At 44.9% G+C, this 24,564-nt stretch overlaps 1 protein-coding gene across 1 annotated transcript in view; it reads right to left on the bottom strand.

Annotated features, from left to right (window-relative positions):
• SRRM4 (serine/arginine repetitive matrix 4) overlaps window positions 1–24,564 on the bottom strand; it is a 251,361-nt gene that overhangs the window by 121,711 nt on the left and 105,086 nt on the right. Inside the window, exon 2 of the mRNA XM_078667089.1 lies at window positions 6,274–6,420. Coding sequence (XP_078523215.1) covers window positions 6,274–6,420 — 147 coding nt within the window. The remainder of the gene's footprint in view (window positions 1–6,273; window positions 6,421–24,564) is intronic.

The raw sequence follows: 24,564 nt of genomic DNA on the forward strand, positions 1-24,564 counted from the left end.
GATATCTTACAGCACAAGTGCTGCTGCCTTTACCCTGATTTGGGTTATCTACCTCTTGCTCCAGTCAATCTAGCTCATTTAGCCCAGTTAGGGGTTCAAAAAGATTAGTCAAAGCTATATTCAGTGCCTGCCCTGAGGATCACTCCAGCGAGGCCCCATCCCCTTATCCAAGTCCCCCCCTTCTGACCCTCTCTTCCATGCCCATTTAAAAAAGAACCCTAGAAGAAGCACTCTGATACTACTCTGATCGACTAAATTAATCACAAAGTTCTTCAAAATAGAACCAGCTCACCGAGCGTTGCAAAGATTCACCACAATACAACCCCCTTCATGGATTTTCGAGAGGTTCCCAATTCTACCCACTTTCTGTGTCAATAAAATCTCCTCAAGCAAAGCCTCCCTGATGTTAGGATTGACCCTCCCAGCCAGCCAATGTACAACCTTACTGTTAAGTTGCTGGTGACTTTCCATTTCAATTTGTTTTAAGGGTGGGACATTGGCCAAGACAATGACATACAGGGTGGAGGCTGGAGGTAATTGAATAGACACATGACATGGAGCATTACCGGGGAAGACTGGTCTACCATACCATGTCCCTGACATGAATTGCCCTCTACAGGTGTAACCCGAGCTGAACCGTGGGGGTCCTCCCTCCTGTCATCCCAATAGGGCCCCCCTACGTCACATACTGCCCCCCGCACCCTGCCGCCCGGTGTTGTTAAAGGGGTACTGAAGGAAATTGGTTTTAGTTCACCTTTCACAGTTCTTGAACAATTTCCAACCAAGTTTGAAATGCGTGACACCCTGCGACTTAGCTTTCTGCTTTCCACTGTGGAGCGCCCAGAGATGGAATTGCTCTTCGAGATATGCAAAGCATGATTTTATTCATTACAAGTCCTCGGCTGATTCTACTCAATGGACACTCGATGGCTCTTTTCCAAGGCATTCTATCTTTGCCTTTTGCTCGAATTTCAAACTGACAATTACAATTATTTTGTAAAGAAATAAGAAATGCCTAGAGCAGCCTGGAATCCTTTTACTTCTGCTTAGCCAGAGAAAATGTAAACAAGTCGGGCTGAAAAAATAGGTCAAAGCTAATATGCGGTGCATACCTGTAAAATCAAGCATTGCTACGGCCAATGGGTTTTGCTTTTGTATGGCTCACACATAGACATTCACTGACATATAACACACATGGATGTATGTATACAGACCAATCAGAGTACATAGACATCCATGACCCCGTAAATCTACATAATCACACACATTGACAAGCATAGATAGTACCAGACATACCAGTAGCACTGATAAGAGACCTACCAGCATCTCTGCAGAGGCCACCAGAAATTGCATTTCACCTGCACACATTGTAACAGCCCTAGAGGTACCAATGCACACACACCAATACTCAGAGGCTCTCCTACTCACATAAATACATGCACACAAGCACACATGCACATAGCATATGTGCAACCACACATACAAACCCACACAACACGCAAGTAATTCCCAAGCAGGTTTACATGGATGGCCAGGTTTACGGACAGAGAGATGGAAGGACAGACATATGCAGGCTTTGTGTACACTTTGGCCCTGATTATGAGGAGAGATGTAATAGAAATTCTGTCCAAAATCATCAGGGTTCCCGTCTCCATAACCTGCTCCACTACATCAAGCTGCCTTTGGGCCCAGCATTGTGGGGGTTTAAGTGCTGCCAGAACTGGAGACTTCAGAACATGCTTTACTCAATACTCAGCACACTAAAACCCCAGTCACAGACATTCTTCTTAACATACATTGGAAATAATCTGACAAACCCCTCTGGACAATCCATTGTTTCAGGTTGTGGATCTCTACTCAAGCCAATATGGCAATACATCGACATTTTTCTCAAACCCTTTGTTACTTAGACTCGTTCCTATACCCAATACAGTGTGCATCTGATTCCACTTATAGTCAGTATGATCTTTGACAACACACAGGCTCTTCTGGTGACTGCTTCTTTCTGCCGCTCGAGTAGATTATACTCGAGCAGTAGCTTCCTCAACATGAACAAAAGGTTTCTCTATATGAGCGGTCATAGCCATCCGCGACTGCCCGCATTGAGAAATCTCGCCGAAAGGTGGCCTGGAGTAATATTTTCCTTGCTCGCACTCGCCAACTTAACGTTGGCGAGCAAGGACAAATCTCCGTTCCGCGGAGTGGAGTTTTTTGTAACTCCGCGCAACACGCGGAGCATGGAGTGGGAAAAACTCCATAAACTCTGCAAGTGGAACAGAATTTCACGCTCAGGACTACTTTTTTGGTTTATGCGCACTGTATATATTTTAGCAGCACTTTTTACTATCACTTATTTTCACTTGCACTGCACCATCACACATTGCATTTCAGTATTGTTTGGAATGGCCATGTAAATATTTGATTGATTAAACCTGTTCTATTTTCACCATCATTTGCTGCAAACAGGATTTTCTGTATATCCTTGCCTATTCATTTATTTTGCTTGAATGATATCCTTTGGAACACAGTTTGTATCTTAAGAACTGGTGGCAGACCAGTAACCCAAATTAGTGTGACTGGTACCACAGTATGTTAGCCACTGTTTGCGCGATGAAAGAATATCACAGATTGGGTGGCAGCCTTCCACTAATGAAAAACTGATTATGACTCCCTAACGAACACCAGAACACACACAGCATATTGGGGAACTGTGACATCTTAACAATGACAATATTTTGCTCTTTGCAGATACAATCGTATTGCCCACCATCCTAGTGGCAGTTCCGCCACCAATCAAAGGCATGATAACATTTTTGCTAGGGGTTTCCCCATTGCTAAACCCTATGTTTGCAGGTGAAAATGCTGTTGACTTTTTAAAAACATTAAATGTAGCAGATTTCCTCATCAGCTATATTTAAATTTTTAAAAAACATGTATGTGCCTGGTGTATATAGATCACCATTATCATCATAGTGTGTCTCAATCGCAGGCCCTAGTGAAATGATAGACTCACAAATACAGACAGACAATATAATACATTTTAGAACATTTTTCTTATTTTTTGCCTGCTTTTAAAATCTAAATTCATCAAAATGCACTTTTCACCTATTGTAGGACAAAGTGTGTTCACTGTTAAAATTCCATTCCAACATATTTAGAATCAAAGTATGATAGTGGGGTTCGGTGCATCTCAACATTCCTGTAAGCAGCTATTATGTGTGTTTGTGTATTTTGGGATTCTTTATTTTAGATATAGCACCTTTTTGCATGTGGGGATTGATATAGGACAGAGCGCACAAAATGAGATGCTGCTTCAGAAACTGTTCCTGCAAGCCTTGCACCTGTGGAAATGTTTTACTGTGGGGCAAGCCATGGTGTAGCAGGCGCAGATAGATTTGCATCCCTAATTCAGAGAAAGATTTGCAGGAATCTGCACGTGGATCTCCTCCCATATCCCTATGGCAGATACGACTTACCACAGGAGTGTCAATAGGAAAGGGGAAATGTAGCCACACTACAGAAACCCCTTAGGCCTGCATTACAGACATGGACGTAATTTAGGAGTCGTAGCTGCGGCCCCTGGCTTGCTCCTTGTTACCCCTGGCACTGCCTTTACGCCCTCTGACCTCCGAGGTGGTAAAATCAGAGCCTGGAACACAGGAGCAGCTCACCCTAATGGACTTGTTTGGTGGTCCATTTAATTTTCTGTTCATTTTTTATCACACAAATAGTGAATGATATTATTAACTATTAGTGTACAAAAATGGAGTATAATTAGTTTAAATTTGACTGCATATGTCAGATACTGTAAGTAAAAAATGCTTTTAAATGCATGTTGTATGCATGCTTGTCTGGGAGTGTGTTTATCTGAGAGAGAGAGTGCGTGAACGTGTGTGTATGTTTAAGCATGTGAATCAAAGTAAAGTTCAAGTGGTATGTGATGTCACTTCCGCTACCCCTGGCATTTTGGTGAATTGATGTCCATCACTCATGAATTGCCTGTGAGGTGGGGTGCAGCTTTACATACCACCCCTAAGGTATGGGTGTAAAAGTGTTCATTAACCATGTACTTGTCCATTGAGGCATCCACATCCACATACTTCTCCCAAAGATGGCACTGTGTGAGGGCGGGAGCGTGTTTGCTTTACCAGGCCTCCTCACCATACCCAGGTGGCTCATGGGCAGAAATGCATAACAGAGCAGTGGCCACATTTCTCCTGCTTTTCTATAAGTGGAAGATGATCCAAAAATAACCATGCTACCTCTGCTCAGCACTTTGCCCTTCCACTGTCTTTAGGCCCCAAATGTGACCCAGGACTGTACACTCTGAAAATGCACCCAAATATTTGTAGACAGAGTGACAGGAGCTGTGTGTGGGGGCAGCTGCAGTGGAATAACTTAGACTCTGGCACTTATATTTTTTTAAAACTAAGCACCGAGACCGACCTACTCGCCACCACAGACGACATCAGCACCCTCCTCGACCAAGGCCACACCGCAGCTCTGATTCTACTAGACCTGTCGGCAGCATTCTACACCGTCTCCCACCGCACTCTCGCAACCAGACTACACAATACCAGCTGAGAAACAGCCCTTGACTGGATCCGATCATTACTCTATGCCAAAATTCAAAGGATCTGACTGCCACTCTTCCTCTCTGAACCCACGGAAATCAACTGCGGAGTCCCACACGGATCATCGCTCAGCCCAACCCTCTTCAACAGCTACATGGCCCTCCTCACCACCATCGTCAGACAGCACTGCTTCAGCATAGTGTCCTCATCCTCTTCCTCATGAAGGACCCCACCACCACCAGACTCAACTTCCAGGAAGTAATGCAACACGACACAGCCTGGATGAGCAACAGTTGCCTAAAGTTCAATTCGGAAAAGTCCGAAGTCCTCGTTCTTGGAACCACCCCATTGACATAGAATAACACTTGGTGGCCCACCACCCTCGGCAGCCCTCTGACCCCCACAGACCACGGCAGAAACCTTGGCATTATACTCAACTCCTCCCTCTCCAGGAACCGACAGGTCAATGCCGTCACCTCCAGCAGTTTCAACACTCTCTGCATCCTCCGTAAGACCTTCAAATGGATCCCCCCTGAGTCAAGGAAGACAGTCACCCACGCATTCATCACCAGCAGGTTGGACTATGGTAATGCCCTTTACGCTGGCATAAAAAACTCCCTACTCTGCAAGCTCTCCAGACTATACAGAACACCGCCGCCAGACTCGTCCTGGGCATCCCTTGACACGAGCGCATCAGCCAACACCTATGGAAGCTTCACTGGCTCCCCATCGAGAAGAGAGTGACTTTCAAGATACGCACCCACACCAACAAATGCCTACACAACACCGGACCCCAATACCTCAATGACAGAATCATCCTCCACGTACCCAAAAGGAACCTCCGATCCGGTGTTCTCGCCGAAACCCCACGCATCCACAGAGCCAAAGCAGGGGGAGATCCTTCTCCTACATCGTGGCAGAGTCCTGGAACGAGCTCCAGATCGATATCAGATGCGCCCTCTCCCTGAACACCTTCAAGAAGACTCTCAAGACCTGGCTCTTTGCCTGAAGAGAACTTCTGCCCCCCCCCCCCGCCCACCCCTCCCCAGCACCTTGAGACCCCCACGGGTGAGTAGTGCACTTACAATTCCCAGATTGATTGATTGAAGCACTAGATTCAACTAGCAAACTATCTTTAAAAATACGTCTCGTTTTATCAATTTTAAGATAAATAAATTGAGGCCAGGAAATACAAAGTGCAGCTAATGGATGAGGGGCAGCTACTTTCCAAGATAAAGAAAATCTCTTACTGTCGAAATTACTTCCATAGAAGAATTTGAGGAAGCGTTAATTTTTTGAGTATATTGTTGGGGGTCGGCTACTCGTAACTGCTTTTTGTAGATTTTATTTGAAGGAAAATCACAATCTTCTTGAAATATCCCTACTGTATCCTGAACCACAACCTCCTGAACTGGAACAAAAAAACATCTAGTTCTGGCCTATACAAACCCTGGCTGTCTCTATATCGCACTGTCTTACCTGGACCACCCCAGTCTTATCCACAGTGGGGATGCTGTGCATTATACGAAGGGGGCCTGTGTATTCGAACATCTTCCAGTGATGATAAAGACATCTCCTTTACAAACAGATTGTGGTGGATTCCCAAATTCATTTTTGAGAATAGGTGTGACTTCCTCCTGAAATTAAACAAAATGCTTTGCAAGTGTGGCTCGTAGTGTTTTTCCAGCAGCTGTCTCACCTGCGTGTCCTGTGGCGGTTGAGTTTTGTTTCATCACGTTCCTTCACGCAACCATTGATTTGGGAGGTCTGTCGTGCCCCGTCCCCTTCAACCGCTTGGATGGTCCTATCCTTTGGTGGGTATGCCAGGCAACTGATGAGATCCCCACTGAAAGAAGTAAAAAAAGGACGCATTTAAAGAAGATGCTGCAAGGTTATCCAATAATACAATTCACTTGCATTTATACGCAGCACTTGCTAGCTCAGCTTTTGCGGCTTCACGGCACTGTAAATACTACTTTCTCTGTTACACCCCTCTGCAGCACTCCATGGAAGGATGGAAAGCTTGGTGAGAGATGTAACTCTGTGGTAACTAGGACCCACACAGATCTACAGGGGCTGCAGCCATCCTTGCTTTGCCTCTGCATTCCTGTAGCACATGTCTATGGAAGATATCTTTTTATAATTATCATTCACATTATAATGTTAGTTATTTTACTATGTTTTGGTGTTTATGGCACTTCAGAGAAGGAAGATGAGCTCCAAACCAGGGTCTGAGACAACCAAACCAAAGTCCGAACTAAGGGGTCGATTATGATTGCGGTGAATCCGCATCCTCTGGGCCGGTGGAAGCCACCGCCGGCCTGGAGGAGGCGGATTCACCGCTGCGGACCCTGAAAACACCCCCCGCCAGATCATGATGGCGGTGGGATCAGCGGCGGATGGCAGGTCCGTCCGCCGCTGATCCACGGGGTGTTGACCGCAATTTGGTGGCGGTGTCTGCAAGACACCGCCAGCCAAATTACGATGTGTGTGCAAACATGCTTTTCCGAGGCAGATTTTCCGCCGTGGAAAAGCATGTGGAGATTTGCTTCTGGGGGGCCCTTGCAGGCCCCCATGGTGTTGGGGGTGGTGGGTGCACATGAGGGGTACCTGCCGCTTTGTGCATGCAAATGCAAAGCATGCATATTTAACATTGCGGCGGGTGCTGCTGTGAGCAGCACCCGCCGCAATGTTAACTATACGGGATGTGACCGCCAGGGTGGCGGTCATATCCTAATTCCGATGGAGGGAACGCCACTGCCCCTGCGGACGGTCCCTCCACCTCGGGGGTGGCGGACGGACGCAAGTCCGTCCGCCATCCTAATCGACGTCTAAGAAGGGCCTGCACAATGGTCAAGCAGTACTGTCGATCAGACTACATTCCTGATCTGAGCATGGTTTCTTCCCTTTCTTGGAATATGCTGGACCACAGTTATCACTTGACAACTCAGCAGAGATGCAAGAAGGTGTCAAATCCAAAACAGGATCCATACATCTTGGGCCATTTTATCAAGCAAGGGCGATACATTATTGCGCTTTTATCGGCAGGAAACTGCCGCTAAAGCGGCGATAATGGGCTTGATAATATGCCCTTGTGAATTCCCATAGAAGCCCAGGTTAACACCAGAGCCTGGACTTCTATGGGAATTCACAAGGGCATATTATAAAGCCCATTATCGCAGCTTTAGCGGCAGTTTCCTGCCGATGAAAGCGGCGATAATGTATCGCCCTTACTTGATAATATGGACCCTTGTTCATCCGGCATGCAACGTACTGCACAGGTTCTGTTGAGCCTCAGGTAACATTTTACAGTGTGATAACTCACTTACAGGCACCACCAAATCCATATTAGGTTCTTTTTGTGCAGTCTGCTGCCCTCTCGAGGTAGCTTCTGACACTGACCTTAATGCAGCACCTGCAAACCCCGAAAAGGTAAAACCGATAGAAAGGGATACCATAATTAAAAGGGGAAGGGGTCATGAGCGGTAATTAAGAGCTCTGGGAGGGTTTCAGGCAGAGGGTGTGTCAGACTGCAGTTTTGATGGTGATACACACCATTTGCAATTAATAAAGTCGCACATTTTATGTACTTTGCCCAACTTGAACAACTTCACCTGAAGGCAAGTATTTTCGAGGAATGTTTTCCCACAAAAATATTTCTGGAAAAATTGTCAGGCCAACGAAGTAAGCTTTTACCTGCGTCTAATGATAAGGTCCGAATTTTCAGACATCGCAGACTTCATAACGTTTGCAAAGTTTAAAGAAGAAAACCTCATGAAGTTGGAGGAGAGAATTTCACAAGTGCACAACACCTTCCCTCGATTCAGCCAGTCGAAGAAATTTGTAATTATGCAGGGGATGGGGTAATGACTGCATTTAGAGCCAGATTTGGATCAGTGCAGACTAGTGAGCCTCTTTGCTGGGTTAAGCATCTTGTGAACAGTTGTCATGGTAGAAATTCCATCTGACCAGTTACTAGGGGCCACATGCATCAATGTAAGATTTTGCATTTCCTAAATTGCGAAAATTAAGGAATCGCAATTTAGGAATTGCAAAATCCTATGCATCAAGAAATCCTAAATGTTTTTAGGATTTCTTAAATTTCGGTATTTGTGATTCCTTAATTGCGAATCGCAATTAAGGAATGGCATTACATTGATTCCTATGGGCATAGAGGCCCATAGGAATCAATGCCGTTTTGCACTTTTTTATTTTGCGAATCCCATTTGTTTGATGCATTGCAAGGGTGCAGAGGGGGGTCCAAAGGACCCCCCCTGCACCCCTGAAATGTATTTTAAAGTGCATGTTTCACACACACATGTCCTAAGGACATGTGTGTCTGTAACATGAAAGTTTAAAAAATGCATTTTTGAGCATTTTCATAACTTTTCGCAAATTACCACGAGGTTCAACCTCGTGGTAATTTGCACCCCCTAATTGCTCATTCGCAATTTGAAAAACAATCATGCATTGCTTTTAAGGAATCGCACATTTGCGATTCCTTAAAAGCAATCGCATTTTTGGAAATCACTAAAAATAGCGAATTTCACAAAAATGTATGATGCATCCCAAAAACTTATTTAGGAATCGCAAACGGCCGAATTTACCGATTCACACCGTTTGCACTTCCTAAATAGGTTGTATGGGAGCCAGGTTGCACATATTTTTTCATCAACATGTTCAAAAAATTCATTTCGGATTCATGAATCCTTAAAAACCACATACATCATAAAAACACAACCACATAAAAGCATTAGTATTAAAACCCTATTCATAATAAGAAAATGGAAATGGACAATATACGATATATATCCAGCATCAAATATGGTGCTAATAAAAAAGTGGCACAATCATTTCCTAAAAAACAAATAATTCGTGGCATTAGACACCATCTTATCAAATCATGTAGGTACATAAAAAGCAGTATAACGTTAGAGAATACTACCTAAAAATCTCCTAAAGTGCAAAGGCTTGACTGCCTGTCATTAATAGTATCAAAAAATAAAGCATCCCTTCGTCATTTTAAAAATGTCAGGAATGAAAGCACGCATAGGTCATTTTGCAAAATTGTAACTGTAATAAATGCAAGTGAGCATTACATCACAATGCTTGAATGGCCATTCTAATCAGGCACAATTTAGGGGCATATTAGCAAGGAGGACATCTTCGCCGCTTTAGCTGCACTTTTTGCCGATAAAGCGGTGATATTTTCATCACCCTATCAGCAAGCTGTCGCTAAAAGCTGTTAGCGACAGCTTTCTGGCGAAAGCGACCGTTTTGGGGGCCGCTTTGCATGTCAGCGATATTAATCGCTAATGACATGCAAAGCAGGCGTTCCCGACCAAAAGATCACTGAAACTGCAGTTAACAGACCTTACGCCTATTAGAAATGAGGCCCCGGCCCCGGTTAGCGATGAAAAAAGTCACGCTAACCGGGGTTATCGCAAGAATTTTTACACCTGCTAAAATCCTAACTAAGCCATTTGCCTCAATGGGAGGTGGATTCTAAGGCTGAATCCTCCCCTGCCTATTAGCAAGCTTTACGTTAGTGACACAAGTTTTATCGCTGTTTTACTTGTGTTTTTGGTGGTTTTCACCGCTATCCTTGGATCATTTATCACATGGGAGATAAACGTTGGTAATAACGCGCTATGTCCGCGATAGGATCCAGCGATATACGGCGATAAAAAAATATGCGCTAATCGCGATTTGCGATATTTATCAACAGGCAGCATCGACAGGAGAATTCGAGAGAACAGCTAGATCTAGCTTGAAATCATTTCCTTGATGAATCTTAACCAAGGAACTTTCTGGTAAATTCTTGGGCGCATTAGATCTGCATGTATGTTTCCAGTTCTTCTTTAGACCAAAGTCTATTCCAGTAAAGCAAGGTAGGAGTTTGCACACTAGGGCATTGGAAAAATACCCACATCTATTAGTTGTGGGCGATAGGGAGTACTTTGGGGAAAATTCAGAAATGCCCTTATACATTTGTTTTCTGCTACTGAAAGACATTTTATTGATCCATGTCCCCAAAGCTCCACGCCTTAAAGGCCAGATCTCTTGGCCATGGCATTATATATCTCGACTGCTTGAGAAGTGACCTGGTCTTAGTCTTGTTTATCATCATGAGGATCATCCTCGACTCTTGCTGAAGCTTGAGTGTTCTCTTCTCTATATGCAGAGGCCAAGCTGGCTTATTGGTGAGTCTGACTCCTAGATACTCAAAATCTTTAACTTGGTCTAGCACCTTGTTTTGTACCCAAACACTACATCTCCTAGATGGATATGAGTTAAAGGACATACATTTTGTATTTTAACTTACAAACCTGAAGGAGTTTTAGAGAAAAGCAGAGTGTCGACCACAAATAACTATGTTGGGACTTTAGATCCTCCTATTTTTGGTACATCATTACCTCGGGCGTCTATGTAGTTCACAAGATTGTTTATATAGAGAGAGAAGAGAGCTGGGGCTAATACACAGCCCTGTCACACTGCCTGCTGAATATGAAATGTATTTGTCAGTTCTACCACCTCCCGTATCTGAAGGGGACCTGCCATTGCAGGCTCTTAAATCTAAGGTCAATGTAGGGCCCAAAAGTTGGGCCACTAAAAGAGTGCCTCTTCAGTAGTGCTAGATCTAATTGTGGTATGCCCCATGCCTTTTGTCCTTCCTGAGTGATACCAAAATCTGAGCTATCGAAGGGTTTATATGTGACATCGAAATCTCCAGCTATTATGACCTGACCCCCAGGCAAAATACCAGCAATATATTCCTCAATACTGGAGGGTTTGCACGGTTTTCTATTGTGTCTGCGTCGGTCGGTTATACACATTAACCACTTCCATGCTGATGACGGCCGGGAGCCGTCATGGCACACAGTGCTCGTGTGCTGATGACGGCTCCCGGCCGTCATGACCCCACCCGCAATCGGAATGTGCTGCACAGGCGCAGAATCGCGGCCGCACCCAAGGGGTTAAAGGTATAAATAGACTTCCCTCAGGAGCTAAAAGCTGCAAACCAAGAATATCAAGTGAATCCTGGTGGAGCCTATTCGTGCTACAGTTATGAGAGTTTTTGACCAATATTACGAGCCCACGTGTAGGGCTTCCCTTTCCCATGGAAGAAGCCTCACAGTGGAAATTTGTGACTCCTGATGTAAAAACAGGATCAAGACACAAGGTTTCTTGGAAAATACATATATATCGAAGGGGTCTGCAAAAGATCCCCAATCAGGGTCAGTGAGTTTTGATTCTAGGCCTGCTATATTCTAGGAGACAATCTTCCATTCATCAGGGGGAATCGTGGAAAATCTGATGTCCTCTTCGGTAGATTGTTAGACACAGGTTTCCCCCTTGAGTCAGTTCCTGTTAGTGGATGCCAGGGCCATATTTGGAGTAAAGCCGGGAGGGTGGAGATAGGTCATTGGCGTACAAGTGTCCCAGTCTCTGGAGGTTTAAGCTTTAACTTGATGTTAGAAGAAGCCATGACAGTCGAACAAACTTCCAAGGTCATTAACTCTTCTGCCAAGGGTTGGGCTGTTAATAAAATGTTGATGTAGTCAAAGTCTTCACCTGGAATGTGATGGGGAAGCCCTTTCAATATCAGAACAAACAACAGAAAAAAAGTTTCGAACACTGCACAACCAATTAATTACTTTGGTGGTCAGTGAGTCTATTCCTCTCATATCCCCAGCGGGGAGTTTGGGCACATTGTGCATGTACACTTTCCTGGCCATTGCCCTTCCCTTTAGGCCTAGATCATTAGGGAGTGTTGATTCAGTATATGGCTGATAAGGAGTGGGCTTGGGGGCAGGATATATGTGGAAAGTATCAGCCTGTGGAGCCGATTGTGTTGGTCTACCAGAGGGGCCAAAAGCCCTCCTTACCGCAATAGGTGGCCCCATGGAGTAGCGTGTAGTGTTGTGGATGGAGGCATGGGTCAAGAGGCCATAATCCATTCTCGGAGTATCCTGGTATGAAAGCAGTAGATTGGGTACCAGTGGAGCAGAGCTATTACAATCATTGCTCAAAGGAAACAATAATCTAGGGGATGGGTCAGTTTACCCCATAACCCTTGAGAAACGGTGCTTTTAGTCATAGGAATCAGGGGGAGAAGTTGATGCAGAAGAGAGGTAAGGGAAGAAACTTGTGTTGTCAAAAACTTCACCTGTTCTTTGAGCTCCTTCATTTCTGTTTTTAAAGCATCAGCAACTTTTACTGCGTCTCAGTTACATGTATGACGGTACTACGCAATCATGTTGATCGCGGTATCCTACAACGACTTGAGCTGGAGGGTGCTGGACTTAGGGATAGTACGATTTACTATTCCAACACCAGTCTACGTACAGTAGGGAAGGTGTTGGATAGTAAATCGTACTATTCCTTAGCTTCCAGCGCCCTCCAGTGCAAGTCATTGAAACGACTTGCATTGTAAAGCCCGCGTTGTAAACCTACCATGGTGAAATGCCCGCTTAGTAAAGGTCTTCTCCCATCTCAGTTATCCAATGCCCTGTGGTTGAGCGTTGCTATTCAAACAGGCCTGAGGGGATCTGTATCATGAACGGCCGTCACTGAAAAATGGTCCTCACAGTAGACTTGAAAGTCACAGGGGTCACTTGAGGGAATGGGATGTCCCGCTAACACCTTCCGTGGTAGCACCCTGAAGATGCTTGGAAGATGAATATGCTGGGGTTGGAAGAGTGTATCATCAGTTCATCCTTACTTTACTTTTTCTCGAAGATTTTGACAAGGGTTTCCCATTTTTTCTGGGTGTCGGAAGGTGTCACGGTGGGTTTAAATAGGGACTCCACCGTTTCAATAAAATCATCAGTTACTTTCAATGTTTTCACATCAGGAGGTTTATTAGGTGGCTTTCGAGAGAGAGACATCCACTGTGGAGTCTCTAAGGCCTTCCTTTTACCCATTGCATCAAAATATCAAGGCTGGACAATACAGAAGGCCCCCAAATAGAAGTTTGTCTTTATCTAAGAAGGGATTCCTTCTTCCTAATGCAAGTTCAATATTTTTTAATACAGACTCTGAGTGAAATCTCTGCTTCTACAAGAGTTCTAGAATCATTTTCATATAATGTCACAAATTATTTGCTAGTGCTTCTGAGCACTGTGTCAGAGCGGGTTTGACTTGCATTCTACACTCAATGGTCAACATCCAAGAGGGCAATGTGCCAGTGGTTAATTTGTGCAGGTTTTGCCGGTGCTCGACAGTGGCACTTATTTGGTGGCACCGGTACCTATTTATGAAGGTCCATCACATGGTGGTGCTGTCATACTATTTTTCAAAAACCACATGAGCAACGTGTTAAAAAATGTAAAATACAATAAACAATAATAATACTACAAGGTGCTCATGCCATTCTTTTAGCTTTGGGTCACATAGAATAGTCCAAATTGTCACCTTTGTGGGACTTTAAAGGAAAGTATGTTTATTGGAAAGTAGGTGTCACTGGTACTGGTGTTTTGCAGGGCTTGCATGGACATTAAGTGGTGCAAGCTGCAGTGGTCTCCTGAGAAACATCTTGTGCCCTGGCACTTCTTATTTTAAAAATAATTGAAGACTGCAATAAGCTGAGCAGTGCCGGCACTGCTGAGCTCAGCACAGCACCTGACAAGAGCAGCATTGAAGGCTCCAGGGCAGCTGTGGCTTCTTTTTGCCTCCTCTTCCCCTTTCTTCCTAGCAAGATTTCTTCACTATTGGACAGGTTGTCTCCCTGAAGGTGAAATTTCCCAATGATTTCCTTTATCAGAAGGAAGCGGCTGCGATCCGCCCAGGTCCTTTCCTGCTGTCTCGTCTGTTTCAGCAGCCGCAGTACTAGAACAGAAGAAAAAGCAGCCGGCGCAACGGCGGCGCCAGTGCCACTTGTAAAAGAGTATCCTTTTTTAACCCAATTTCCTGGATCTCTTGCATCATTTTCATAACAGCCACATTCATGTGATCGTCTTATGTTTGCAGAAGGTGCCAGACTGGCAGCGTGCAAAGTTATTATAAACATGTAGCGTAATGGCCAGAGCTCCCAACTTGGCAACTGGTGAACCAGGTCGAGCCCCGGCACAGGCTCAGCATCATGTTATTCTGGACAAATCACTTAATCTCTCTGTGCCTAAAATAATAACAAATTAATCTGACCTTGTGTAATTTAACTGGTGCCCATGTAAAGCGCACCAATGCACATGGCCACATTCACACTAGATAAAGTTGAAAACAAAAACATGTCTAAATATATGGCACAGGTGGTAGATCAAACACACAAAAGGTGATGAGAAGAATACTTGCAACAAGTCTACCACTGGCAACCGCTCGGGGTAGCATTCTGACCCATTGTTTCTTTGCCCACGATACCACATCAGAAGACCAGAAAACAAGCTATTCAAGGCTCATTTTGCTCTCCTTCGGGCTCATCAGGTGAAGCTTAGTTCCAGTGGCACAGTGAGCAAAGGGCCCATGTTTAGGCATGCCACTGGAACCAAGCTCCACTGTTGAGCCCCAATCAGTGTGAAACCAGTCTTGGATTGCTTGTGTTCTGGTTTCGGGGGAGACTTGCCTGGCAGTTCGAGCTGGACTGTTAATATTGGAGCAGGGTCAAGACTGATTTGCATATGGCTGGATTCAATGTGAGGTGGCATGGTAAGCTAAACAACGATGGCTTGGACTTCTACTCCGAGCGATTGCCAATGGTTCACTTGTTACAAGCATCCCTCCCATCACCTTTTGTATGTTTCATGTATAGGCAGTGCCAGCTTTGGTCTTGACTGTCATCTGATGGAAGTAGTCTGTGTCCCATTCCACAGGATCACTGCCTCATTTGCTTGGTTCTCATTGGCTGATAATTAGCAGTTAAATTGAATTTTATGCACTCCATGCGGGCTTAAGCTGGAGATGGAATTAAAGCTGTTCCTGCAGACACAGTATGGTGATCTGATGTATACCCATCTTCTCTGAATAGATCAAAGGAGGCCCAGTTTAGTGAAGGATTTGGTTTTAGGTGCAAAATTTGCTTGCCATTTCGTGCTTCACAGTACCTTTCCATCGGTGACACAGAATGATCATGTTTAAACTGAACTATTTCAATCGCTCATTACACGCAAATGCCCATATTTCATGTATTTTTTAAATGTATTATAAAGCATGCATTACTGGCCACTACCACTTCTGCTGGAGGCAAGTAAGGATAGTGAGACACTGGCGAAGGATGTGATGTGCCCACAACCACACAATTCTATCAAGCAGGTGAGCTGGGATTGGAAATGTAGTCTGCACCTTCGCCATTTTTGCAGTTCACATGATACAGCTCATCTCAATCCTGTTTATAGCACTTAAATAAAAAAAATAAAAAACGTGTGTTAATCTTTTAGGGACGCTAGATTGCATTCTCACTGCACCTCTGCAGGACTGGGGCAGTGCATGGCTCCAGAGAACAGTCAGGGCAGAATTGCACATTTCCAGAATCCCCTCACACCTACGGAGATGAGTGCCTACTTGAAATGCAATAATGTATTATATCAAATAAAAAATAAAAAAGGTGCGTGCGAGATTTTACTTGCTACCAACAAATACCCCGCCCCCGAGACTGTACTGCACTTTTTGTTAAGTAGGTAAGTGGGTTAATTAACATTGTAAAAAGAACACACTATAACAATTGTCGTAAAGTAAGAAAGGTGCTACTGATTTCTAAGCCCGGGCCTCAGGCATGAGCAAGGAGCGCGCGCGCGCGCGCGCACGAGCAGCTGGAAGTCACGGGTGACAATTTGCCGATCTATGTGATGGACACAATGTGGGGGGACATAATCCCAGTAAATAGGCCGTCGCGAGGCTTCGGGTTCGGCAGAAAGCTTTTCCTCCGCCTCGCGGGAAGGCACTTTGCTATAATCAGGCGGGTGCCCTGCGGTGTGTTATTGGAAATGATAATAGCAAATCAGCGAGGGCTTTTTTCCTCGCAGATTGGGTTCTGGCAGAACTGACTCAATCTACCCTTTTTACTGCGTTTTAATTCACTGGTACCAGCGGCAGCTGCAAAGCGCAGAGTCAAAGGCACCTCTGCGTGGAGTATGGGAGGCAACTTTGATTTTAAACTGTTAAGAAGTTTTCCACAAACAATGTCTTTGTGCTTCCAAGTGCCATGGCGGCACCTTTGTCTAGCTGTAGCTGTCCTTTCCAGTTATGTAGGCATTGAAATCTGATATGCCTTATTTACCATCACTTAAAGGGCAAGTGCAAATGCAAGCTTCCCTCACACGGGCAGGGACAGCTGTGTTGTAAGCGAGAAAAGAAACATCATAGACAACAGCAATGCAAGCTTTCCTCACATGGAACAGGTTCAACACAAACAAGAAAAGAAACATCATAGACAACAGCAATGCAAGCATCCCTTACACGGGCAAGGACAGTTGTGTTGTGAGCGTGAAAAGAAACATCACAGACAACAGCAATGCAAGCTTTCCTGACATGGAACAGGTACAACACAAACAGCAGCAGTGCTAGTAACATAGAATAGAAAACCTATAGCGCAGCCAGCAGCACTGCAAGCTTCTTTCTCAGAGAGCAGGTAACCGAAAATAGAACATTTACAGCAGAGGCAGCAGCAGTACAAGCTTTTTCCACACGGGACAAGAACAACAGTATTGTTAAAAACTTTAGACAGAAAAAAAACCCAGCACAGACAGAGCAGTACATGCTTCTCTCACATCAAGCAGATACATTACAAACAGTAGCAGTGGCAGTAACCTCCAATAAAACATATACAGCAGAGGCAGTAGCAGTGCAAGCTTCAATCACAAGGGGCCAGAACAGTAGTATTGTTAGCAAACGTAGACAGAACAGAAACAGCTCAGGCAACAGCAATGCAAGCTTCCTTCATATAGAACAGTCAAACACACAAACAGCAGCAATGCCAGCTACCTCCAATAGAACCTCTACAGAACATCCAGCAGCAGTGCAAGTTCTTTCATGCAGGACAAGAACAGTAGTAATGTTAGCAACCTTAGACAGAAGAAAAGCAACACAGACAGCAGCAGTGTACGCTTCTCTCACATAGAAAAGATACAACACAATTACCAGCAGTGCCAGCAACCTCCAATAAAGCTTATACAGCAGAGGCAGCAGTAGAGCAAGCTTCCCTCACAAGGGGGCAAGAACAGTTGGATTGTGAGCAACTGCAGACAGAACGGAAACAGGACAGGCAACAGCAATGCAGTCTTCCCTCAAATAGAACAGGTAAAATACAATCAGCAGCAGTGCCAGCTACCACTAATAGAACATCTAAATCACAGGCAGCAGCAGTGCAAGCTTCCCTCACAAGGGGTAAGAGCAGTAGTATTGTTAGCAACCTTAGACAGAAGAAAAACATGACAGACAACAGCAGTACAAGCTTCTCTCACATAGAACAGATACAACACAAACAGTAGCAGTGCCAGTAACCTCCAATAAAACATATACAACAGCTGCGGTAGCAGTGCAAGCTTCCCCCACAAGGCACAAGAACAGTAGTATTATTTGCAACTGCAGACAGAAACAGCACACACCACAGCAATGCAAGCTTCCCTCAGATAGAACATGTACCACACAAACAGCAGCCATTCCAGAAACCTCCAATAGAACATGCAGAGGCAGCAGCAGTGCAAGCTTCTTCCACATGGGACAAGATCGGCAGCAGCAGTACAAGCTTCTCTCACATAGAACAGATACAACACAAACAGTAGCAGTGCCAGTAACCTCCAATAAAACATATACAACAGCTGCGGTAGCAGTGCAAGCTTCCCTCACAAGGCACAAGAACAGTAGTATTATTTGCAACTGCAGACAGAAACAGCACACACCACAGCAATGCAAGCTTCCCTCAGATAGAACATGTACCACACAAACAGCAGCCATTCCAGAAACCTCCAATAGAACATGCAGAGGCAGCAGCAGTGCAAGCTTCTTCCACATGGGACAAGATCAGCAGTGTGGTTAGCAACCTTTTACAGAAGAAAAACAGCACAGACAGCAGCAGTACAAGATTCTCTCACAATGAACAGGTGCCACACAAACAACACCAGTGCAAATAACATAGAATAGAACATCTATAGCACAGGCAGCAGCAGTGCAAGCTTCTTTCCCACAGAACAGGTACATCATTTGCAGCAGTGCAAGTAACCTCAGTTAGAACGTGCACAGCTCAGGCAGCAGCAGTGTCAGTAACAGAATAAAACATCTAAAGAACAGGCAGGAGCAGTGCAAGCTTCTTTCACACAGAGCAGGTTGAAAGCCTGCAGCAGCTGTGCAAGTAATTTCAAATAAGAATATGTACAGCACAGACATCAGCAGTGCAAACATCTCTCATGTAGAACAGATACACACAAACAGCAGCAGTGCAAGCAACATAGAATAGAACATCTATAGTGCAGGCAGCAGCTCTGCAATGTTCTTTCACATAGAGCAGGTAAAACACCGGCAGCAGTGTAAGTAAGCTCAAATAGAGCATGTAAAGAACAGGAAGCAGCAGTGCAAGCTTCCCTCACACTTGGTAAGACCAGCAGTGTTGTAAGCAACCTTAGACAGTACAGAAACAGCACAGACAACAGTAACGCAAGTGACATAGAATAAAACATCCATCACACAGTCAGCAGCTGTGCAAGCTTCTTTCACACAGGACAAGAACAGCAGGTTTGTAAGGAAACTTAGACAGAACAAAAACAGCACAGACAGCAGTCCAAGCTTTCCTCATGTAGAACAGGTACAACACAAACAGCAGCAGTGCAAGTAACATAGACTAGAACATTCATAGCACGGGTAGCAGCAGAGCAAGCTTCTTTCACACAGCACAAGAACAGTTGCATTGTAAGCAACCATAGATAGAACAGATATAGCACACACAAGAACTTTCTTAATAAAGAAGGGATGCTATTCAGGGAGCAACAGTGCAAGTTACCTCAGTAGATCATGTACAGCACAAGGAGCAGCCGTGCAAGCTTCTTTAACACAGAACAGGTACAACGCAGGAAGCAGTAGTACAAGTAACCTCAAATCGAACATATACAGCACAAGCAATGCAAGTTTCTTTCACATGGGACAAGAACCGAAGTGTTGTAAGCAACCTTAGACAGAACAGAAACAGCACAGACAAAAGCAGTGCAAGCGTCTCTCACATAGAACAGGTACAACACAAACAGCAGCAGTGCAAGTAACGTAGAATAGAACATCTAGAGCGCAGGCCAGGCCGTCCCAGTGCAAGCTTCTTTCACACAGATCATTTACAACATTGGCAGCAGTAGTACAAGTAACATCAAATAGAACATGTACAGCACAAGCAGAAGTTGTGCAAGCTCCTTTCAGGTCAGCATCCAAACTATCCTTAGATGGACCAGCTACAGCATAGATAACAGCAGTGCAAGCACCCTCAAACAGAAGGAGCATGAAGCTAACATCACTGGAAACATACACAGGCAGATCAAATAGTGTGCAAGCAGCAGCCGTGCAAATTTCCTCAGACAGAAATGGTACAGTGTAGACAGTTTCAGTGCAAGCTTCCCTTACATGGAGAAATTACTGTACAACTGGAAGCCAAGGCTCGTCAGACAAGTAAAGCACAGGCAGCAGCACTGCAAGCATCTTCAGAACCCAGTGGGACCAAAAACACAACTGAAGGACAAGTTTCTTGCACAAACAGGCACAGTACAAACAGCAGCAGTAAACGCACACTTCAAACAGAATACGGAAACCACAGACATTAGCTCAGATGTCTTTCTCTATCATGAATGTGTGCAACGAGTGGTATAGTGTGGGCAGCAGCTGAGCACCCTTCCAGCAAGACACAGAAAAAGTATAGCATAGGCAGTCGCTGCAAATACTTACCTAACACAAATATTACTGGTACAGAATTAATAGTAGCTGTGCAAACACCCTCAACACAGGACACTCAGAGCACAGACAACAGCAGAGCAAACGATCCCTTACACACAACATGTTCAGCACAGGCTCCTGCAGTGCAATATCACGTGGAACAGGCAATGCACTTAAAGCAGCGGGGGCGATATGCTCAGCACAAACAGTAACAGTACACGATTCTCAGACAATATAGGTCCTGAAAAGGCAATGCAAGCTTCCCTCCTATAGAACAAATACCATGCAAACAGCTGCAGTGGGACACAATAAGCACAACACATGCTGGAGCACTGCAAGCATCCTTTGATAAAATAAGTACCATACAGACTGCAACCCTGTAAGCATCATCATACAGATCTGCAAAAACACAGGAAGCATAAGGGCAAGATTCTACCACTTAGACACTTAGGTACTAGGTAGACAACAGCAGCGCAAGCACAGTTCACACAAAACAAGGACAGCACAGGTCAGCATGGTACTACAATTGCGCAGTATTTCTACTTTCCAGGAGAAGCAAATAACTGGTGTGAAATCGGTAATAGCAATGCAAACTTCCCTCATACACAAGCAAACTACCAAAACAAAAGATCCTTATCAAACAAAAACATTACTGTTCCAAAAGAGAAGAGTAGAAGAGCAAGCATTCGCCACACAGAAAACACAGCACAGACAGCAACAATAAAAAGTGACCACACACATAACAAACAGGGCCAGATAACAGGAGTGCGGTCTTTGTCAGACAGAAGAAGGACCGAGAACTAATGCCTGCTTTGCTAAGCCATTCCTTACTAGCTCATATCTGTAGGATCAGGGGAAGTTCCCTCCCACAAAGAGCTGGTACAACGCAGACAAGCCAACTGTGGCACGTAGTCAGATAACGTGATATATTCCCTAGGCCCAGCTCCCAAACGTGAACTAGAATTACAACAAAATGCAGGCCCTGTGCGTGATTTACTACTCTAAATTAATGGGCAAAAGGCTGTGCAATGTATTCCTGACTTGGTGCTTGTGGAATTTTCACAATGCAAGATGTGGCTAGAATCCATATAATGGGTGCAATAAGTGGTGGGACATGTATATGACCATATTTGCATGTACAAAAGATGGATGTCCAGGGAGAGGCCTGTTATAGAGCAGATACTATAAGCACAGCCAAGAAGGAGTACATTTTATATGTATTTTATCCGCTCACCTTTTAAAAAAGATTTTGTTGTAATCTACGCTGCTCACAAACTGCAAAGGCATGCTTGAGGTGCAAGTCAGTAGTAACGTACCCATGTGCTACTAGTATGACCAGGATGGGTGTACCAAAGGGATTTGGGTGTTAGACATGTGTGGAAAAAGCCCCGAAAAGTCCAAAAGCGGTGCCCTGCACATGCATGCACAGGGTATACAAAATGCATGCTGTGCACGCCTGTTAGCAAATACACTTATTTCATGAATTACTTATATTTCTTTGCGCATTTTGATCAAAGGAGCACAGAAATGTGTGAATGACTCAGATGCGCTCATTTTCCTTGTAAGCGTAGCTGCTGTTTACAGCATATGTTTGTGACTTTCTGAATTGACACGCCTTGCTGCTTCCCTGAGCCATAAGATATCTGGTTATAATGGCGGTGTCTCAATCTACTTCTTCCCTGATTCTTTGCGTTTTAGAGGATCAGTGTATTAGATGCATAAAGCCATCCCAGATATCCCTCCTCTGCAGGTGACAGGCTCAGCTTCTCTCTGACGACCCTCTGAGTCCTTCAGCCCTAGAGGTGAACTGCTCTGTTTCCCTGTGTCAATCTTCTGATCCCTCCATTTATAGAAATAAAGCTTCCCCTCAATCTTGCAGCTCTGTATGTCTGTAACGATTCCCATAGTCCTATGGGGCCAAGATGTTCCTGCCTATGACCATGCCCTGAAATGGATCTCACTGGGAGCAGCATAAAAGTTGATTTGCACATTGCTGGTTCCTGTCTGAGGTGCCATGAAATGCACAAAACAATGGATTAGAATGTGGTTAAAGTACAAGTGGCTGAGATTAATTCAAGCATTCCAACCATCACCAATTTTTTTTATTCCTCTTGTCCATGAAACATGATCACAGTGTAACTGTAACAATCCTCTGCTTGTGTCACCTCTGAAAAGGAACCATTTAGTAATAGTGCCTTAAAAATTTGCAGGGCTGTCGATCCCTGTCACGAAGTCAGGCTCTTGACACCCACGACAGTCCCTTAAACCTTCCATCTCTGGTGGTGAAGCACAGCACCCAGTTCTTAATTTGAGCCAGTGTTTTCTGGTGCTCGGCACCAGCACTTTACTGTAAACACTGGCACTTATGACAGCCTGCCACATAGTGGCGCTGTCTCTCTAATTTTAGATCAGAACAGTTGTTTTTAAATTGTATATACATTAAAAATGACTTATACCTGCCACCAAAGTCATTCTTATTCTTTTGGGGCCTGGAATAGTCTGAATTGTTACAATTGGAACAGTGCGACGATTAGTGGTTGTGTTGGTACTGGCATTGGCAGCACTGTCAGGGGCAGGGGGTGTTGCAAACTGTAGTGATCTCCTGGTGAGGGCCTTGGCACTAATATTTATTTTTCTTCAAATTAAGCACTGACTGCACGACCTGTAATTATGCTGTGAACTGGCATCCTCCGTTTTTGAATGTCAGTCCTCTTGTGACAATCGCCTGATCTCCTCATCCCATATGAAGGATACCATATGCCTGTCACAAATCCTTTATCTGCAAACCCAGGGTTGCAATGGGACGGGCCAGAAGAGTCGCCTAAATCATTGATCATTGAAGGCAAAGTATCTATATCTTTTCAACAATCCCTCAAACTGTTGCCTTTGAAGATCAGGTGCTGCACCCCAGTAAGAAACCCATGTACTGCCCAGCCCTGATTGTGAAGATGAGACGTCTGTGTGGCAATGTCCTCCAGAACTGTTCATCCGTTGCTAAAGGTTGAGCTATGCATCCCTGTCACAATTCGGTTAGTCGTTGATCCTCAGCGGTGAAGACCTCTATCTCTGAAGCTATCCCATGAACTGTCCATCCCTGAGAGTGAAGTGCTGTAGCCCTGTGCCGGTTTCTTAACTTGTACATCAATCCCTGGATGCAAAACACTGTATCCCAGCAGCAAGTCCCTGAGCTGTCTATCCCTTGAGCATAGCTCTGCATTCCTGTGGCAATGGCGTGAGTGGTCCTTTCCTGGAGCAAAGGTCTGCATCCCAGTGGCTGTTTCCTAAGCTGTCCATCACCGGAGCAAAGCTCTGCATTCCTGTGGCAATGACGTGAACTGTCGATCCCTGGAATGAAACTCTACATCCCTGTGGCAATGGTCGGATCTGTCCACAACTGAAGCAACGCTCTACATCCCTGTGGCAATTGCCTGAGCTGCCCATCACTGGAGCAAAGCTCTGCATTCCTGTGGCAATGATGTGAACTGTCCATCCGCTATGAAACTCTACATCCCTGTGACAATGGCCTGAGCTGTCCATCACAGGAGCAAAGCTCTGCATTCCTGTGGCAATGATGTGAGCTGTCCATCGCTGGAATTAAACTCTACATCCCGGTGGCAATGGCCTGAGCTGTGCACACCTGGGGCAAAGCTCTACATCCCTGTGGCAATGGCCTGAGCTGTCCATCACCAGAGCAAAGCTCTGCATTCCTGCGGCAATGACGTGAGCTGTTCATCGCTGGAATTAAACTCTACATCCCGGTGGCAATGGCCTGAGCTGTTCATCCTAACAGCAAAGCTCTACATCCGTGTGACATTTCCCTAAACTGCCCATCTCTGAAGACAAGGCACTGCAAGCTGGGTAAACCCCTAAGCTGTCCATCCTTGCAGCAAAGTCCTGCATCCCTGTGACAATTCCCAAAACTGTCCATCCCTTAAGACAAGACACTGTATGCCAGGGAAACCTCAGAGCTGTCCATCTGTGGTCCAGGCTCTGCAACCCCTTGGCAATCCCATGAGCTGTCCACCCCGGGAGCAAAGTGCTGCATCCCTAAGGCAGTCCCTTGAACTGCACCTTCCTGGAGCGAATCTCTGCATCTCTCTGAAAATCCCCTGAGTTGTCCTTCCTGGATGCAAGGCTCTGCATACCTGTAGCA

This window comes from Lissotriton helveticus, chromosome 11, assembly GCF_964261635.1.
Source record: "Lissotriton helveticus chromosome 11, aLisHel1.1, whole genome shotgun sequence".
NCBI lineage: Eukaryota > Metazoa > Chordata > Amphibia > Caudata > Salamandridae > Lissotriton > Lissotriton helveticus.